The sequence below is a fragment of the Hypomesus nipponensis genome, chromosome 2 (assembly GCF_054491055.1).
Source record: "Hypomesus nipponensis isolate SF chromosome 2, ASM5449105v1, whole genome shotgun sequence".
NCBI lineage: Eukaryota > Metazoa > Chordata > Actinopteri > Osmeriformes > Osmeridae > Hypomesus > Hypomesus nipponensis.
Genome location: NC_140362.1, coordinates 2,183,749 through 2,204,655, shown reverse-complemented (window position 1 = coordinate 2,204,655; position 20,907 = coordinate 2,183,749). Strand labels below are relative to the sequence as shown.

General features: G+C 44.8%; 3 protein-coding genes across 7 annotated transcripts in view; 2 read left to right on the top strand and 1 right to left on the bottom strand.

Moving 5' to 3' along the window:
* Positions 1 to 12,048, bottom strand: part of cobl (cordon-bleu WH2 repeat protein) — a 44,648-nt gene extending 32,600 nt beyond the window's left edge. For 3 of the 5 annotated variants that reach the window (XM_084702246.1, XM_084702245.1, XM_084702247.1), the window contains exons 1-3: positions 11,849 to 12,047; positions 11,361 to 11,575; positions 152 to 346 (exon numbers count right to left, since the gene is read on the bottom strand). In XM_084702246.1, coding sequence (XP_084558372.1) covers positions 152 to 346; positions 11,361 to 11,407 — 242 coding nt within the window. In that variant the 5' untranslated portion in view covers positions 11,408 to 11,575; positions 11,849 to 12,047. Of the gene's footprint in view, positions 1 to 151; positions 347 to 11,360; positions 11,576 to 11,848 lie in introns of all 5 variants that reach the window. The other 2 variants (XM_084702242.1, XM_084702244.1) reach the window with 2 other exon arrangements.
* A 1,122-nt stretch (positions 12,049 to 13,170) lies between these two features.
* LOC146300361 (C-C chemokine receptor type 4-like) lies at positions 13,171 to 15,298 on the top strand. The gene is made up of 2 exons (XM_084706519.1): positions 13,171 to 13,177; positions 13,879 to 15,298. The coding sequence occupies exons 1-2, from the start codon at positions 13,171 to 13,173 to the stop codon at positions 14,898 to 14,900; spliced, it is 1,029 nt and encodes a 342-aa protein (XP_084562645.1). The 3' UTR covers positions 14,901 to 15,298.
* Positions 15,299 to 16,722: 1,424 nt separating this feature from the next.
* LOC146300360 (C-C chemokine receptor type 1) lies at positions 16,723 to 20,907 on the top strand. The gene is made up of 2 exons (XM_084669190.1): positions 16,723 to 16,771; positions 18,136 to 20,907. Exon 2 carries the CDS (start codon positions 18,140 to 18,142, stop codon positions 19,169 to 19,171), a length of 1,032 nt encoding a protein of 343 aa, XP_084525316.1. The 5' UTR covers positions 16,723 to 16,771; positions 18,136 to 18,139; the 3' UTR covers positions 19,172 to 20,907.

Here is a 20,907-nt window from a genome sequence, read left to right as displayed (position 1 = left end):
TATTAATTTACCAAACTTCCGATGGTGCGCTGTCATTTTGAAAGGTGCTCAAGTTTATATAGCCGTCTCGAGTTTTACAGAGTTACGTGCCACCCAGCAGCCAATCAGAAACACCAGCAGTGTGTGTGTGTGTGTGTGTGTATGGTCTCACCTGCCGTCCATAGTGCTGTTGGTCTGGTGTCCGTGAGGCAGGGTGATCTGGATGTCCAGGCTGGGCCTCAGGGTGTTGTCCCGGGCCTCCGGCCCCACCGGACCTCCTCCGTCTGGTACCGCGTTACGGAAGACCCTGCGGGGAGCGGGCTCTGGAGCCGGGGGGGGAGGGGGGGCCCGCGACTTCATCCTCCTGCTGGGGGGGGGCACACAGACACAGGGGTGAGGACCAGGGGAGGACCCGGTGAAGACTAGGTGTGGACCAACATAGAGGACCAACCAGGTTAATGGAAGGACAGGAGACGTCCAGCCTACTCTGGTTGGAACAATCACCGGTTGAGGTTTTACTGGGACAATGATGTGGTGGTCAGCTGGTACCACTGAGACAGTGATGTGGTGGTCAGCTGGTACCACTGGGACAGTGATGTGGTGGTCAGCTGGTACCACTGAGACAGTGATGTGGTGGTCAGCTGGTACCACTGGGACAGTGATGTGGTGGTCAGCTGGTACCACTGAGACAGTGATGTGGTGGTCAGCTGGTACCACTGAGACAGTGATGTGGTAGTCAGCTGGTACCACTGGGACAGTGATGTGGTGGTCAGCTGGTACCACTGAGACAGTGATGTGGTGGTCAGCTGGTACCACTGGGACAGTGATGTGGTGGTCAGCTGGTACCACTGGGACAGTGATGTGGTGATCAGCTGGTACCACTGGGACAGTGATGTGGTGGTCAGCTGGTACCACTGGGACAGTGATGTGGTGGTCAGCTGGTACCACTGGGACAGTGATGTGGTGGTCAGCTGGTACCACTGGGACAGTGATGTGGTGGTCAGCTGGTACCACTGGGACAGTGATGTGGTGATCAGCTGGTACCACTGGGACAGTGATGTGGTGGTCAGCTGGTACCACCATAGCACTGGGGATGCCAGGTATACATGCCCCACTGTCCTAACATGATATTAAATAACTAGGTATTGAGATGTTCAGACATGTACATGCCAGTATAATGACTAGGTACAGTTTAGTGACACTCTCCCATTTGAATAGTGTTATGGAAGATGTCTGCTATGTAGCAAGCCAACCGTAAAATGTTTCAAAGAACAGCATGAAAAAGTTGAGAACCTCAGATGCAGTTTGCATATCAATGAATTCTTGTCTCTAAATGGTTACATAACAACGCTTGGAAGAATCCAAAGGCTGTTTATCGGTTGTCATGGTGTCCTGTTTGCTATGATGGTCCTTATCATGACACGTTTGTGGTTATTAGCACACATAAAAAGGTTGGTCCTTGAGATCTGCATGTTAGTGAACATCTCACCTCTCAACAGTATGTTCTCTAAACGCCTCATACTTTCATAGTTCTGAGGACAATATTGTTTTACAATACGACCCATGGAATGGTTTCTGTGGTGCTACCAGTACGGCACACAGGTGTGATAAAATACCTGTTCTAAATATTTACCCAACTTCAAAATCATAATGCTAATTCATAGAACAGATGGAACTTGCTTTTTACTACTTTTTGCCCTGTAGGCTATCTGCCATGTTACATTTTTGTCCACCACAACAAAGATAACGTTTAGCCATGCAAGCAACTAATAGTTTCTCTACAGAAATTATGTGAGCACAGTTCCAAGCAAATAGCATTAGATAACAATGTCACTCACATCAAATCAGTCTTTGTGCTGTTGTTGATGATAAAATTGTTGTTAAATTATTCCGTGAATCAAACTGTTTGAACTCTCTGAGACAAGAGTATGTGCCAGCCTAAGAGATCTCCTCTGAACTGGTTAATGGGGAAGAATGCATGAGAACATACCGATAATTTGGACTCTACCCTGTGTTTGAGTTAATAATTTATTACAAAGTATGGTTCCACCGTGAAACACAAAACAAGTCATAAAATATCTCTTGAATCACCACCCACCCACTACAAAGTGACATAACTATAAATAACCTGTAGCTAGCTAGAAGTGTTTCAGTACACACTTTTCTCCTTTAGCTAGCTAGCAGGGTTACAACAGACTACATTCTAGGTCCTTCTCTTGTAGCTAGCTAGCAGAGTTACAACAGCCTACAATCTAGGTCTTTCTCTTGTAGCTAGCTAGCAGAGTTACAACAGCCTACAATCTAGGTCTTTCTCTTGTAGCTAGCTAGCAGAGTTACAACAGCCTACATTCTAGGTCCTTCTCTTGTAGCTAGCTAGCAGAGTTACAACAGCCTACATTTTAGGTCCTTCTCTTGTAGCTAGCTAGCAGAGTTACAACAGCCTACATTCTAGTTATACTCTGACAAAGCTAGGACATAAGAGTAACATTAAAGTGACTGTGCTCTTACAGACTGAGAGTGTCTTCCAAAAAACATTTAGTGGGGGTCAAGACAGGGAAAATCTGAAGCGTGGTATTTTATATGAGATGTCTACGTGTGTGCAAAGATTGTGAAAGACAAAATGTTAGAATCAGCAGTGCTTGTCTCCCTTATTTGAGGGTTGTCAGTTGTTGTGGCAGGTACTTTCAGCATGTGACCACAGCCACCACAAGAGGGCACCATTGCCACTCTACCATCTCTCCTCCTCTTCACAGCTATCATGTATGATTAGCCTACTTGTATTTACACTGCTCAAATATCCCATGCACTGAACACACACGCACTTCCAAAACACACACACACACACACACACAGAGTCATCATAGACATTTCCCACTCAGCTTCACACGATCACCACTCTCCACTACAGTCATAAGCCTGATTAGCCTCAAGGGCAACCTGTCTATCACAAACACAAGTAGTTGATATCTACCAACGTCAGTCCGTCAGATGCTGCAGGTCGCTCAAAGTGGTCTGTATTTGTAATATGCGAGTACTTCAACGCTACTAGCCCCTCCAGCCAGCGAGGCATGAGGCTGCCTGGCAGGGCCAGGCTGGAGGAGGGGCTATACAAGGCCAGGTGGCTACTGTTCCAACATGCACCAACCTCATGGTGGTTTTAGCCTCATTAAGAGATTAGCCTCCTCGTGTGTGTGCGTGTGTGTGCGTGTGTGTGTGTGTGTGTGTGTGTGCGTGTGTGTGCGTGTGTGTGCGTGTGTGTGTGTGATAGAAAGAGAGAGGAATGCAATTGAGACTGTCTTCTATCCAGACAATTTAAGTAATCAACGCCTTTGTACAGCCAACAAAGCCTCCTATACTACATGTAGCAGCCTTCTTATTGGAGTTCAAATGCACATCAGTAACTGACTGTAGCGGACTCTGTAGTTAACCCTAGCTGACAATATAGCTAACTGTAGCTGACTTAGGCTAGAAGCTAACTAACTCTAGCCCTCTCTTGCTGAATTTGTAGCTAATTGTAGCTGACTCTGTAGCTAACTCTAGCTGACTATCTAGCTAACTGGAGCTAACTCTAGCGGACTTGGGCTAGTAACTAGCTAACTGGAGCTAACTATAGCTTACTTGAGCTAGCAGCTAGCTAACTGTAGCTAACTCTAGCCGGCTTGAGCTAGTAGCTAGCTAACTGGAGCTAACTCAGTAGCTGACCATACTTGACTCTGTGGCTAACCCTAGCTGACTCTTAAAAGGTTGCTGCCATGGAACATGAGAATGTTCTGATGAGTCACCAGCTAAACCTGCCTGTGTTTGTTGAGTGGACGGGGCCCATAGTAACAAAGATGTTGCCTGTCTCTCAGTGGCCTCATGGACATGCAGGTGTGGGTCTGTTCAGGGCAGGTGAATAGTGGTCACATGACCATAACAGGAGAGGGGTTGACAAACACCAGCTGCTGTCTGTTCTGTGTTAAACAGCGACTCAACAATAGGGCACTATTCTGCATGGACAGTTGTTATGCAACTTTGATTGTTTTAAGCCAGAATTTGAATTCCTGTTGATCAAATAATGAAACTAGCCTACCTGACCCATTTACATTATACTACAGTTTTGTTCTAAACACAAATAATATAAAAGATTTCTAGAGATCTGACCAGGAATAATAGTATTAACCAGGATCCAGGAATAATACCTTCAGACCAGAAAGAAACTGCTTTGTTCAACCAGGATTACATGTGTTCATTCATTGAATGGCTCATGCTTTGTGAGGAGGAATAGGGACACTGTACCGCTAATACACAGCTAATAAAAACCTTTTCTGCACATTCTGCAGCAGAAAGGAGTTTATCTTGGTAATGTGTTTGTGTCAGCCATGTTGTTAGCAGAAGGTTAACACCACCACAGGCTACGTACTGAAGAAGACCACAACATGGAGGATGAAAATCTTTCCCAATTTGGATGTCGTCCCAGAACTGGGCACGCACACACACACACACACAAAGCTGACCAGTGACACTTTAGACCAGAACAATACGACCTTTATTAGGCCACACAAATCCCTCAAGTAGACATTATATAAATCCATCTAAATAAGACTTCAGTGTTTAGGACCTTCTCAGTTGAGTTCATAAAAAACAATTCACTACCAGCCATAAACTTGGATAAGTCTGAATGAGGACAAACACATGCACACTGCAATGTTCAGCCGTTAGTCGTCAGCTTTCAGATGTGTCTGGAACCTCACACACACAGTCCAGGTCTGAGGGCTCCTGGCCTCACACACAGTCCAGGTCTGAGGGCTCCTGGCCTCACACACAGTCCAGGTCTGAGGGCTCCTGGCCTCACACACTCCAGGTCTGAGGGCTCCTGGCCTCACACACACTCCAGGTCTGAGGGCTCCTGGCCTCACACACAGTCCAGGTCTGAGGGCTCCTGACCTCACACACAGTCCAGGTCTGAGGGCTCCTGGCCTCACACACAGTCCAGGTCTGAGGGCTCCTGGCCTCACACACAGTCCAGGTCTGAGGGCTCCTGGCCGCACACACAGTCCAGGTCTGAGGGCTCCTGGCCTCACACACAGTCCAGGTCTGAGGGCCCCTGGCCTCACACACAGTCCAGGTCTGAGGGCCCCTGGCCTCACACACAGTCCAGGTCTGAGGGCTCCTGGCCTCACACACAGTCCAGGTCTGAGGGCTCCTGGCCTCACACACAGTCCAGGTCTGAGGGCTCCTGGCCTCACACACAGTCCAGGTCTGAGGGCTCCTGGCCTCACACACAGTCCAGGTCTGAGGGCTCCTGGCCTCACACACAGTCCAGGTCTGAGGGCTCCTGGCCTCACACACAGTCCAGGTCTGAGGGCTCCTGGCCTCACACAGTCCAGTCCAACTCTACAATGTGTGGCAAAGCCCCATCTGACACATCCTAACAACCGCATGCCTCCTGGAAGGCATTGCCATAACAACCCCAACGCCCTCCCTTCCCAAACGCGTGCGCATAAGAAGCAGCTGTGAGTTTATGATCCAAGTCCTGAATGACCCAGACGTATGACATTCAAGCCCTGCGGGCATTTGTTTGCAGTTGCTAGGCATGCCACTTCCTAACCCAGCATATGTCCAGCCAGCTCTCTGGTTACCACTTTGGCTGCTCCCAGTAGCACACAGAGCCACACCCTGTTCTGCTGAGGGCAAACTGCTCCTCTGAAGAAGGGAAGGTTATAGAAGAGAAGATGCACACAGACACACAAAAACATAACAAGGAGAGAGGATGGAGGGATGGAGGGAGAGATGGAGGGAGGAGGGGAGGGATGGAGGGAGGGAGGGAGGAATGGAGAGGAGGGGAGAAGGGGTGGATGGAGGCCAATGGGGAGGGTGGGGAGGGAAAGAGAGAGAGCGGAGGGACAGAAAATAACAATGAATTATTTCCAGATTCCCTCGCTCAGCTTCATTAGCAGAGGGGAACTGGCAGAGCAGCAACAGAGAAGCACCTGATGCTCTTCAGCTCGCCCCCCCTGGTCTCTTAGCAGACGCAGCAGAGCCGCCCTGCTCCACTGAGAAACAATACCTCAGAGGTTGTTTACCTAAAGAGGGCATAATTATAGTAAGCCACTATTACCAGGCCTGTACATAGAACAGAACACATTGTACAGTATTATAAGGGTCTTTAGCCCTAACATACTGTACAATATTACCAAGGTCTATGAAGAATATACTGCACAATATTACCAAGGTATACAGGCAAAATATACTGCACAATATTATCAGGTCTATAGGCAGAACATAGTGTACAATATTATCAGGTATAGACCTTTATGCAGAACATGCAAACGTGATACTATGCAACAGGGTAACTTTCATTTACAAGTCAGAATACGAGCCTCATAATTATACAGCAACAGCTATTTTATAGCTTTAAGTGTGGGAACACTGTAAACACATGATCTACTCCAGCTTTATGGTCACACCAAGTATGTTCTGGTGAGGGACAAGGTACATCAGACAGGCTGGCCTTTACCCACATACCAGCCAGCACAGTCCCTGTCTGACAGCAGACCCCCAAAATAGCTCTGGCATCAGAACTGTTGAGACAGGCGCACAACTCTACCAGTGAACATCTCTGACAGAACACAGACCAACTGGCAGAAGTCTGTTCATACTAGCCACAATACTAATCATACACTACTACATTGCTGCCTGGTAAACATTATTCGGGTAACAGAAGTTAGGATGACTTTGGGGTAGAAAAGTGAACCTGCCACTCCCTCAGAGAGGTGAGTGTTGTTGGGCCCCCTTGTGCTCAGAATGACAGCAGCTTAAGCGGTTGGTGGCTATCCCGTCCCTGCTCTATTCTAACCCTAACCCTAACCCTAACCCTTCAGACTGGAACCTTACGGTGAACATGTCCCTGTGTTTTAGGTGAAGCCAGCACTAAACAGTTCCCAGCAGTGGTTCCTGTTGCTAGCATATCTATATTTACAGTAGCCGGCAACCATGCAGGCGAGTACCACTCACAGTTATTCCCGGACACACAACACTGCCAGCAATACATAGCTTACTCTCATATTTCAAAAGGCTTTAAATATCTACATATACATCATTTCAGGGCAGTTTTTAAAAGATTATTTCCTGCCCAGATGTTGGGATTCGGCTATAATTGTATGGCACACAAATAGCCTTCAAGCCAGCATAGACAGAATGACGACTGCTCAGCCAGCTGGAATCCAGACCACAATGATCTTCCTGTAGGCCAGCCCTTCAAGAGAAGGTGCTGTGGCTGTGTGGGTCAGGGTGTGTTGGGTCAGAGTGTGCCGCTATGTTGGGTCAGGGTGTGTTGGGTTATGGTGTGTTGGGTCAGGGTGTGTTGGGTTATGGTGTGTTGGGTCAGGGTGTGGCTCTGTGTTGGGTTATGGTGTGTTGGGTCAGGGTGTGTTGGGTTATGGTGTGTTGGGTCAGGGTGTGTTGGGTTATGGTGTGTTGGGTCAGGGTGTGGCTCTGTGTTGGGTTATGGTGTGTTGGGTCAGGGTGTGTTGGGTTATGGTGTGTTGGGTCAGGGTGTGTTGAGTCAGGGTGAGCTTGGTCAGGGTGTGGCTCTGTGTTGGCTTATGGTGTGTTGGGTCAGGGTGTGTTGGGGTATGGTGTGTTGGGTTATGGTTTGTGAGTCAGGGTGTGTTGGGTTATGGTGTGTTGGGTTATGGTGTGTTGAGTCAGGGTGTGTTGGGTTATGGTGTGTTGGGTTATGGTTTGTTGAGTCAGGGTGTGTTGGGTCAGGGTGTGTTGAGTCAGTGTGTGTTGGGTCAGGGTGTGTTGGGTCAGGGTGTGTTGGGTCAGGGTGTGCTGGGTCAGGGTGTGTTGGGTCAGGGTGTGCTGGGTCAGGGTGTGTTGGGTCAGGGTGTGTTGGGTCAGGGTGTGCTGGGTCAGGGTGTGCTGGGTCAGGGTGTGCTGGGTCAGGGTGTGTTGGGTCAGGGTGTGTTGGGTCAGGGTGTGCTGGGTCAGGGTGTGCTGGGTCAGGGTGTGCTGGGTCAGGGTGTGTTGGGTCAGGGTGTGGGTCTGAAGACACCTCAGACCAGTAGAAGGCTGGAGGGAGAAGATAACCTTTCGTAGCAGATAGACAAACTATTTTAAGAAACATATCTGATGCAAAAGCTACAAGTCAAGACAACAAATACAGTTTCTAAATGCACGGTTATATAAATACTAGTGCTGTCAAACGATTAAAATATTTAATCGCGATTAATCGCATTAATGTCATAGTTAACTCGCGATTAATCACAATTAATCGCACATTTTTATCTATTCTAAATGTCCCTTATTTCTTTTTGTCCCAATCTTTTTTCAAATTTTTATGCTCTTATCAACATAGAAAAGTGGTTCGGATTGCTTTGTGCAAATATTTTTTTTATGGAAAACAACATTGCAATCGCCTGGCTTTGACGAGGGGGCAGAGAATTCGCATCAGCTGTGTGCTTGGCCATCAAGTGGTATTTCAGACTGGACGTGCTGCGATGATAGCTCAGTTTACAACGACAAAACACACAGATCACTGGTCTTGTCAATAGAACCATTTGGCAACTTTTTAAAAGCAAACTTTCCATTCAGAATCTTATTGGCATCCATTTCGGCATCTCGCGCTCGTCATCCACTCAAAACGTAACGTTAGCCTACTACCAGAGAATGTCTAATATCCGTAAACGGGCTCTGCTACTACTCTTTAGCCAGCTCGCAAGCCAAACGAGTGTTTGGCGTGCCTGTTGTTTTGTTTCCGGTCTAGCTAGATCCGGTGTGGTGTTGTAGTTTTTCTAACGTCGGTAGTTGTTGCAACAGCATGTGAAAAAAACTACAAAGTTTGCTAGGCCAAAAAGAGCGTTAATCGCGCGATAAAATAATTGACGCCGTTAATTTGGGTTTGCGTTAACGCCGTTAATAACGCGTTAAACTGACAGCACTAATAAATACACAAAAAACAAACTGGAGAAAAGGCACAGATCATATTGTACAGTGTCTAACAAGACGGTCTACTGCACTTACATTCAACATTTTCAGCTGCTGCTATTTGGTATATTTAACTATTTTAAAACGTTTTGAAAAACAACAAGGTTTTAGGGAAGGAGGTCAATGAGAGTGGAGGTTTCATGTCAAAAAATTCACAGAGATCCCCGTACTTACTGGGTTCTCTGTTGGGAGCACAAACGCACATGCACACACACACAGACACACATGCGCACACACACACAGAGATGGTGTGTATATGGCAGATGTGTGGAGACCTTGGGTAGGTCAGAGTCTTTTTCACATAGACCTCCATTTCACACAAACAAGCAAAAACAAACTTTCTGTCTTAGGAAAGCTGGTCCAAGAACAGCCCTATATTAACCCCTGCAGAACTGGCTGATTGTCTGTTGTCTTGGTTTATATGACTCAACATTTTATAAAACAGTGTAATCACTGCTAGGGTTCAGTCACATACTGCAGGAGGCACAAGGCCACAAATATTGTTGATGCCCTCAAGTACAGAGAGCAGACCCACCCACATGATGATATAAAACCGCTGTTTGGACAGGCGAAGGTCTCCCAGGTCACACATTCATTGTTCTTGACAACGCCTGGTATCTGCAGACATCCACAGAGACTGTGTTGACATGCAGTCAATATGTGTAAATGACTGACCAGTTGTTGAATAAAAACACCTAGCTGTTGAATGAGAGTAGAGGGAAACCTAACCCTCCTGTATCACAGAGTGGGACAGCTCTTTGAGGGAAAAGGCTTTGAGGTCAGCTGAGCTGGCTGGTCTCCTAGTCATTAATGACAGAGTGACTGAGAGGCAACAAGGCCTCATTTTGTGAACCCCTCCATCACTCTGAAACCACACACGGCTTGACTGCCCCCCTCATGGCCCCTCCCTGCCAGCTGAGATCTCCAAAGCTGGTCACCCAGATACACAGGTGAGAATTTCAGTCTTTTCACAAGCTCTGTGATTGCTTCCCCCGGAGAGTTGCAGTCCTCTCCCCCTGTGAAGACGTTTGACTCACCGAGGACACTAAGACTAACCAGAATGGAAGACGACACTGTGATTTATAAACACAAGAATGGCACTAACTGGGAATCTCTGTGGTTAAAGCATTTGACTGCAGATCCAGAGCTCACAGGTTCAAATCCCCCTGTATGTTGTTTTGGATAGAAGCGTCTGCTAAATGATTTTATGAAATTATTATTTGAACTGGACATAATGTGATCTTGTGGCCCCTTGCCAGAATCTGTCACTGTATAGTTTAGCAATCGCTGTTATTATTGAAGTGTTATATAAAACATGTTTGTCCACTGTGCCTGTTGGCTGAGATGTGGTTACTTTGCCATGTGGCTAATAAATACAGTTCCTCCATGACTCTGAACATCACAACACTGTAGAACTGTGCACCCCTGATCCCTGATCTTTGGCAGTACTTTCTAAATGCAAAACTTGCATGTCGCTTTGAATAAAAGTATCCACTAGATAAATACAATTTAAATGTAATGCGTTTAGCCTTGTATATTAAGAAAGTACATCATAATATATGTTATATGAAATGAATTTCCTGTCAGTCTTCCTCAAAGGAGACCCAGGACAGTCCAGTAACCATGTTCAACCTACACACCAACTGTACGTCGCTTTGAATAAAACGTTGACAAATGACATTTCACACGTCCCCTCGTCTTGATCCTGTTCCATAGGGTTAACCTGGCTAGCCCCTTGATAGGACTGTTGCTTACCTGCGTCCTGTCATACCGTTGTGGTTGAATGCGTTTCTACTTGCTGGAGGACTTAATTACTTTGTTGAGTCCAAACCTTTAAGGTTGGATGAAGACACACAGGACACCAGAGTGTGGTGGATTTGTGGGATTACAACAACACTATTGGGAGGTTAGATGGTAAATCTGACAATTAACTATTAAACTGAATACAAAATCTCTTTCCAACCGAGAGCACTTTAACGCTAAAAACAGGCTTGACAGTTGACAGTCTGAGAGAGCTAATTCTACCAGCTTCTGAAGCAACAACAAAGACTGAGTTTCAGAGACGGTATTATATACAGCAGAAATGCCTTGCAGAGTACAATCCTGCTGCTGGTCACAGATAAGAAAACGCTCCATTCAAATGTTGTTCATCCAGCAGTAAAATAGATTACTGCTTTCCACTTTCCCATCTACGATGCATAGCCACCAGCAAACACCCAAACTGAATTTAGAACAGCTCATGTAAACAGGTGTTGCGTGTTTTCTGCGATATTTGGAGGAGATGGGATATTCTTATTTCACATGTTTGACTGAACTGAGTTTCGAGTTAAGTTTTACCGAAGTAGTTGATAAGAAGCGGACGTGTATGAAATCAAAGGAGAACTCGTCAATTATACTAGCCTACTTACCCTATTGGTGGTTTTGTTGCCGCGTTCACTTCTCTGTAGTCCATCATTTTTTGATTGAGGCGCTGATTAAACTGGTTTCCTTCTAGCCTACTGGTTTATATATTGAATCAACTGGTCTCCCAACTTTAAATGTTATTCACACGATTTTCACTGTGCCCTGTCACCAAGGACACCAGCATTGCACAGACAACTAACCTCATTGATATCCACATCACCTAGGAGGAGAGCAAAGACAATAATAAAAACAAAGATTAGTCCGACAGTATAACATTCAATAAAAAGTAGCTCCACGTTAATAGGTTACGAGTGTAATAATATGATTAGTTGAAAGTTGTATATTTATTATTTTGACACTTGTGTCACGCACAACTCTCACGACGTAACTAGGCTACTTAAACGCAAAACAAAAATGCAAACTACGAAAAAATCAGCGTGGACACAACTACAAAATAATCAATCACGGACCTTTTAATACAAATGCAACTTACCGTTATACCAAAGACAAATTGTCAATATTTTCATTTTCTATCATTTCTTTCAAGGAGATTTCAAAATAATCCGTGTCGGTCGTTCCAATTTCACTAGCAAACTGCCCGCCTTCGTCAGCACTCTCATGTCAATCACGCTCGCCGGGAATCCTTCCCCGGTTCAGCCGTCCTGCACCAGCTGGAGAGTGCTACAACCAGCTCTCAGTAGCTTTCTCTACCAGCGCTGCACACGGCTGACAGAGCACACATTCAGTGTAAACTTCATTGTAAATTTACGTAGGTATGAAAAAGTGGATTGGAATAAATATCCTATGATTACTAATATAAAGTTTTCTGTGTAGGTTAGTTCATGTGAGTTCCGTATTACCATTGAGTGCAAAATGTAATTTGAGCCTTTTCCTGATGCAAGGTAGAATCTGATGGTGTAAATAATAGTCTACATTGTGTACAATTAGGACCACTCCATATTCAAATATTTTAATTTAAATACCTGGTCCCAGAATACTTTGCTCTAAATATTCATAGAAGCCCCGCCCCTATAGGCAATCGTGGCAATGGTGAAACATTCAGTTTGCAGCTGTGAAGTACTCTCCCACCACCAGAGGGCAGTGTTAGACTGTTATGTTTTTTGAAACCTCAGCCGATGATCAACTATCATTTGCAGCAGATTTAGGAGGTGACTAACAGATTCTATGATCCGGAAAAATGTGTCACTTCAGCAATATAGCTGTGGGCGCCCCGGAGCTCACCGGAGTAGTGCGCGCACCAGGCTGACGCATCACTGCGATGGCCTCTGTTCGAATCCGGCCCTGACCCTGTACTGCTCGTCATCACCTCACCCTCATTTCCTGTCCTCTCCACACTGTCTCTGTCTTAAACTATACAGGCAAAAATGCCTCAAAAAGTGCAGTTCTGATATTCTTGTCATAGATATGTACACTGAAGTCTCTAAATAGAGATATATACAGACATGTTCACTGACTAAAAACAGTCTCCTTCTATAACAAAATTATTCATCTATCCTCTGTTCTAAGTTTGGTTTGAGTCACATATTCATTCTGATCAGCTTTTGAGAAAATGTGTCTGCTAACAAAATACATATTATTACACTTAACATTTGAGAGTCTGACTTTATTGAAAGTATTTACAAGTTTTTTTTAACTACAAATATATTTTATGTAGTTGATACAGGAAATGTCCCTAGCAGTCAGGCATGCCACTCAAAAGGGAACAGCCCCCTCTTCACAGAGGACAGAAGACAAGAGAGTTAACATCACCAGAATAACAACAGGCTTTGGATCCAAATAAACCCACAGAACATCATGTCTGGTGAGTACAACTGATACAGATCTGTAACCATTGGTGACTGTAACCAGGGTGATATAGAGCTTCATGTGCAATGCATTATCAACTGTCACCAGGGGTGATTATATCAACAATATATATATGTATATATATATATATATATATATATATATATATATATATAATAATCATAAGCTCTCAGGTTAAATTTATAAAATGATTGGTACGATAGGATTCAAGTATTTGTGATTCCATCAATTTATGAAATGCAATATTTCAAACATTTTCACTGTAACTGTCCAGTGATACTATTCTAACCCTGCAGAATAATTTGTCAGAGATGCATGTAGAGAGGCTGTGTTAACTGGCTGTGTTAACTGGCTGTGTTAACTGGCTGTGTTAACTGGCTGTGTTAACTGGCTGTGTTAACTGGCTGTGTTAACTGCCTCTACAACGGTGCATTGTTTGTTCATGATCCATCTGTAGATGTGTGGGTGTCAGTCCACAACCATGACTGGCTCTCTTTTCACTAGAGGGTCATGTAGCGGAGTCCTTTATCAAAAGCAAGACATAGAGCACGGGGGGATTTGAACCTTTTGATCTGCAGTCAACTGCTTTAACCACTGCTACACCATCTCCCCTGTCTCTGAGATGCAGCGCGAGAGAAGCAGATGGTTGCTGAGTAAGCAGATAACCATGACTCAGTGGGTGTGATGTCTTCACAGGCGAGTCTGACTACTTAGACTACTACGAGGAAAAGGACTTCCATGCACCATGCAACAACTCCAGCGTGCAGGCGTTCGGCCGCGTGTTCCTGCCCACCCTCTACAGCCTGGTGTTCCTCCTGGGCGCCGTGGGCAACAGCGTGGTGGTGGGTGTGCTGCTGAAGCACTACAACCAGATCAACTTGACGGACATCTGCCTGTTCAACCTGGCCCTGGCTGACCTCCTCTTCATTCTGTCCTTGCCGTTTATGGCCCATTACGCCGCCGCCTCCGATTGGTCCTTTGGGGACTTCCTGTGTCGCTTGGTCACAGGATTCCACAACATCGGTTTCTACGGCAGCATCTTCTTCATGGTGGCCATGAGTATTGACCGCTATGTGGTCATCCTTCACACCCACTCTGTGGCCAGGCATCGCTCTGTCCGGGTGGGGGCCGTCCTCTCTGTGTTGGTGTGGTTGGCCAGCCTGTGCGCCTCTCTCCCCACCCTCACCTTCACACGGGTGGAGGAAGGGCGGTGTGGACAGGAGTTTCCCGCGGAGACCATGTGGCGCCAGTTCACCTACCTGGAGATGAACATCCTGGGACTCTTCCTCCCTCTCCTGATCATGGGGGTCTGCTATTGTAGAATCATCCCCACCTTGGCCAACATCAAAACCGTCAAGAAGCACAAAGCCATCAAACTGATCTTCATCATAATTGTTGCGTTCTTCTGTTTCTGGACCCCCTACAACACGGTGATCTTCCTGCGCTATCTGCAAACCATAGCGGTTGTCTCGGCTGACTGTGACGTTTCCAGTAGCGTCGACCTGGCTTTGCAGTGGACAGAGACCATCGCTTACTCTCACTGCTGTTTGAATCCCATCATCTACGCTTTTGCAGGACAGAAGTTCAGGAGTCGTGTTCAGAAGCAGTTGAGGGCTTGGTTGCCGGCGGTTTTCCCGCCGTCTGCTACGAGCGAGCTGTCAGACCAAAGAAGCTCAGTGTTTTCCAAGTCGTCTGACATGACGACCATCGTGGCTTGAGCTGGAAAGAAAACGAAAATAAATAGATAATAATAATAGTTTAAATACTGTGGAAACAAAACATTGTATACAAAAAGTTGTATGAGTGATATTTTCAGTATTTGGGCCTGAACAGCTTGCAGTAAACTGCTGGGTCGGGTTATTAATTAGCTTATTGTTATTTGTGTTTGTTGTTCTTACTCTGTGTTTGGTCTTCTGTAGTGTGAAACTTGCTTTTTAACAAGCCAACCACAATGTTTCAGGATGTAGAAAAATGGCCTACAAACAGAACAGTGAATGTGTCCAACACTCTTTCTCACAGAGGCAGCTGAAATGCATAGAAGGTCACAAGACCTAATCATACACGTAGAGTGCTGTGTATTTACACTTTTGTTTATGCTATGGTTTTTTTTCTTCTTTCAAATGGTAATAAAAATTATTTTTTTATGAATAAATCTGTGAGCTGATGGTGATGACACAAGAGGAGCGATGCTGCGCAGCTTCTTAAGAGGCAGACACATGTAATACATCCTCCACTGTCACAGTTAGCGCTGGCACGTCAGGTTACTCTCACTGTTTCATAAGTGCTTTACTCACCATCAACCAGGCCCAGTGTGGTCGACAAGGAAACCTCTTTCATCTAATTTATCAAAGTTTATCTGCCTAAAGTTTCACGGGTGGTGACCAACATCATTCGCAATCGGTTGTGTAATACTCCCAGTACAGATTAGACTATTTCAAAAGAACTGTGTACAAATGCACTGGTTTGGGTCTGGTGTTGTGCGCCCCCTAGTGGAGAGACAATCATTCACGTTGTAAGCCACTACACATTCGAGAATGTGTATGTGTGCACAGTGCATTCTGTGATAGCTGACATATTTTACATTCTGTTTACCAGTTCAATGAACGAAGATATATTCAATAAGTAGACGCTTTGATCCAAATCTCTTGACCTGCAGTCAGATCCTCTAACCACTTAGCTTGGTTCCTTGATTACATTGTTTACATTTACATTTTACATTGAGTCATTTAGCAGACGCTCTTATCCAGAGCGACTTACAGTAAGTACAGGGACATTCTCCCCGAGGCAAGTAGGGTAAAGTGCCCTGCCCAAGGACACAACCAGTGCTCGAAGTGGGCCGATACTCACCGGTATGCAGTACCGGCACCTCTACATTTTACTCTTAAGCGTACCGGCACCCTTTCTTGCATACCGGCACCTTTTCTTGCGTGCCGGTACGCTAGGTTCGAAAAAGTTATCTAGACAGCATCAACTGATGCCTGAGTAAAACAGATTTTTCAATGCTGCTTTCAAACCTATAAACTAAACGACTTTCGTTTGTAAGTAGTTGTTGTTTTTACATTCATGTTCAAATGTGAACAGGGAAGTTATGACTCATAATAACTTGATTTATGTTTATGACACATGATTATAAACACCTTTGTGTGTTGGAGTTCTTGCTCAAACGTCTAGAGGGAAATAATCAGTTGGGTGCATCAATGGACCCATCCTAAAGTCATATTCATGTGACCTGACGTCACTGGCAATGCCCATTGGAAACATTTAGTCTAATTATGTTAAAAGTGTGATGGATAATTATGTTAAAACTGTGATGGATCACAACGCCTGAAATATCATTGTGTTGTATCAAAAAACATTTAGGCAATATTCTAATACTCAAAGTTTCCAGTTCCCCACTGATTCCATTCTGCTGGAGGCACATGCAGGCTATTACAGGAAACCACATTCACACCTCACACTCTGCAAGAGCACACTTTACCAGAATACACTAGAACCCAGCAAAATGTGTACACAGGTGAAGAAGTCTTTAGTTTAGCCCTTCTCTTCAGATACATCACTTCTACTGTGCGCAGAGAAACAACTGAATAAGGTGTAAGTCACTTATCTTCACTTCTTTTAGCGTGGTGTGTGTGGCGGGTGTTTGCCAGTGTGTGTGGGATGTGTTTGTGACTGTGTGTGTGGTATTTATTTGTGACTGTGTGTGTGTGGTTTGTGTTCTTGACAGTGTGTGTGTGTGCGTGTGTGTGTGGTTGTGAACAGCAGACACAGGGTCCTGCAGGTGTAACGTCAGGAGTTAGGACTAGGGTTAGAGTATGTGGTGAAGATGACAGTACATGGAGGGGTACAACAGAGAAACATGTTAAGAGTTTGGTCACAAACACAAGCCACATGTCCTGGTTACACATCTGAGCAGATCAATCGGCTGAAGTTATTCATATCTACACTGAAAACGCTATTCAGGAGCTGAAAAGCACTTTAAAGTAATAAAAAAAACAAATGTCTCTTAAACTGAATATGCCTTATTGTCAGTAGTATGTGGAAGCATTCAGTAGACGAATTGTGTCAGTGTGAACTGTTTAAGGCTGGTATTTAGGCTATTTAGGCAGTGAGCTACTACAGTAAACATAAAATCACTGACTACTAAAACACCATTTCTATTTCAAAACACTTTTTGGGACTGAACACAGACTATCACATAACAGTGAACAGTTTCCTGGGAAACAGTTTCCTGGGAAACAGATTCCTGGGAAACCTTTCACTTAGTCGGGAAACAGATAACAATGCAAATGAACTGACGTTATTCAGGAGCTGAAAACATTTTAATGCCAAAAAACTAAGAATCTAAAAACAGAAAAACAGAATTTAAAGCCCAAATCTGATCAGTAGTGTGTGGACACAGGATAGGATACAATATGCGTGCATTGAGTCAGTGTGACCTGTTGAAACAATCAAAGTTGCTGCAATCTCTTTTACCCAGTTAGGACATAGCAGTGTATAAAATAACGTATCTACCCCTCCTAGGATGCTGAGGGGTAAGTAGAGTATTGCCATATGCTAAGCAATCCTTTTAATGTGATTTAAGGGGATTTTCAAACAATTTCCTGGAAGACGTCTGAACACAGCCTATTGTTTAGGGAGTTTTGAATGTCACTTTTTGTCTCGGTTTTAGTCATCATAAGACATCCAGTACACTTCATAAGGGCAGGGAATGTGCATGTTGTTCTTTTTGCTTATCAGAGAGCTGTGATCGATCCAGGCTGGGATTTAGCGGGCCTTCAAGGGAGATTCATGAGAATATATATCATGCACAAAAAGACCAATGGCTTCAGAACTGGGTCACAGTATTCATGTTATGAAACTTAAATGAATGTCTCAGCTTTACACTTTAATGGTATCTTTCACCACAACCTTGACATGTTTTAACTGTTTAAATGCTATCTTTCTCCTCACCAGCAAGATGTTCACCACCGAGTCCTCCCTGGTCACCCAGAACAACGAGGACTATGACTACTACTCCTCCACCATGCCCTGTGACACCAATCCAGGCCTGGTGCAGGGTTCCTCCCAGATGCTCTTCCTCTATCTGGTGTTCTGTCTGGGACTGACGGGGAACGTCGCCGTTCTCTGGGTTCTCATCCGCTATATCAAACTCAAGTCCATGACAGACGTGTGTCTGCTGAACCTGGCTCTGTCGGACCTGGTTGTCGTCCTAACGCTGCCTCTCTGGGCCTCCCTGCAGCAGCAGTATTCTGGGGATGACCTGTGCAAGGTGATGTCCGGTGCGTACCAGCTGGGCCTATACAGCGGTACCTTGTTTGTTACTCTGATGAGCGTGGATCGTTACCTGGCAATCGTCCACGCTGTGGCGGCCATGAGAGCGAGGACCCTGCGCTACGGGACCGCGGCGAGCGTCGTCATCTGGGCTCTGTCTGTTTCTGCCGCGATGCCGCAGGCCGTCTTCGCACAACTCACCGAAGACGAGGACGGCGCCTTCAGTTGTCAGACGCACTACCCAGAAGACGCGGCGACGTCGTGGAAAATGTACCACAACTTTACCGAAAACGTAGTGAGCCTGTTCGTTTGCCTGCCTGTTATGGTGTACTGCTACGTTTGCATTCTGGTCGTGTTACAGAGGTCACGTAACTCCAAAAAGGACAGGGCTATGAAACTCATCCTCGGGATAGTTTGTATGTTTGTAATCTGCTGGGTACCGTACAACGTCGCGGTGTTTCTCCTCACACTGCAGATGTTTAACATAATGAACAGCTGTGAAATGTCAGTGCGGGTGAATGCAGCTTTACAGGTGACACAGATCATCGCTCTGACCCACTGCTGTGTCAATCCAGTCATCTATGCGTTTGTCGGAGAAAAATTTAGAAATCGCCTCCGACTCGTGTTATCTAAAAATCTGTTCTGTAAGCACGTGGTCCGACACACCGGCACTCACAGCCGAGGGTCGGAAAATGAGACTTCAAATACACCCGCATGATAGAGCTGTTCAGATGAAGTTTTGGACTCTATTTTAGGGAAGCAGGGAAATGTGCTGATGTTATGTTAGCCTACAAAACATTCTGTGGAGGAAAATTGTGGGTCAGCAATGATATTTTTCTTCAAAGGTTCTTCAGATTGTACGCTTGAGTAACCAATGTAGGCAAACACAGCTAAAAGTGAACACAAGGTGTAATACAATCACAAACACATGACCACATTTGCATCAGCACATTTTCAAACTCAAATAGGTACAACAGATGCGATGCGTTTTTTTTTTATCTTTTACAAATCATGAATCTAAACTGACATTTATATAAACCCTTTTTACATTGCAAATAAATAAAAGCCAAGGCTACTCAAACACGTAGGCCTACCCGAGTTTGTAACTGTCAAGGATATCCTGCATTGCTTCCTCTCTGAAATTATACACGTAGGCCTGTAGGCCTACATTTTCGACTGTACTTTATGTGCCTTGTTTGGACGGCGCTTTCGATAAAAGCTTCTGCCAGAAAACGCCAGAAAACGTTTGTAATGAGAGAAACCCTTCACCCAGGGGCGATTCTAGGATCAGACCTTTAGGAGTGCTCAGCCCCCAATGAGAATGTAACATGAATGCAGTGCCTTGCAAAAGTGCAAAACCACCTTGCTAATATAATCTCTAATTTCACTGGATAACAATGAATACATTTATGTATCTTTTTGCAAAATATTGAATGAATGAAAAAACGAAGGATGTCCCTTTCTTCATAAACTACCAGCGCCAAATGATAATAAACAATAATACTTTTTATTTTTTTATTATTATTTTTAGGGGTGCTGAGATGATTTTTAGGGGTGCTTGAGCACGCCTAAAAAGGGTCTAAAATCGCCACTGTCTTCACCCAAACACCCTCTGCAGTTTACCTCCGATCTAAGCACAGGTTTCTCTGGGGCCGATTTGCAATGACGATGGAAGCTATAGTCCAGAGCTCATCGAGAATTAATTGATCAATCAATCAACCAATCAAGTCAGACATCAAATACATCTCCAAGGGCTGAACATAAAAAAGACAAAAAGAACGAAGTGTCGAAGCAAAATATTGAATGCAATGCTGGTTCAGGGTTAAACAACCTTTACCACAGGTTAGCATGAACCATTTCTCAGCCTGGGGCCATATACACTGTAGTGTGAACAGTCTGACAGGAAATGATTGAGTGGTTGGCTTGGTAGGCCACCTAGATAAGTGAAAATCCTGAAACACAGTGTTATCTGCCTGCTACAGTGTGCCAGAGGTGAAGAATATTTATATTCCATGATGATAACCACTCAATATAATCAATTCAGGACAAATCCAAAGACAAACCTTTCACTTTTAATCTCTATCAAAGGCACCAGACATGGAGTAAACTGTATTCAGTTAAAAGTCCCCAAATCTGAAACCTTTCTTGGTGTGTCAACATTTCTGTTGCAGCCACTGGCTGGAATACCTGACAAAACTTTCTGAAACCAATGTGTCACCATGTCTGCCATTAAAGGTTCAATCAAGAATGTAGTCACAGTCACGTGTTTTCACACCTACTGAACTATTTCCTGTCCACATGTTCTTTTGGAGATGTTTCACTTTGTTTGTATCCCCTAGTGCTTTGCTGTGTTTATGTCCTAGATACTGCCTTCATGTGTTTGTGTGTGTCTTATATAGTCTCCTAGATACTGCCTTCATGTGTTCTAAATGTGTTTTTTGTATTCATCTTGCA

Bases quoted from the DNA above. Each gene is read 5' to 3' on its own strand.
- LOC146300360 (XM_084669190.1), top strand. From the start codon at position 18,140: ATGTTCACCACCGAGTCCTCCCTGGTCACCCAGAACAACGAGGACTAT.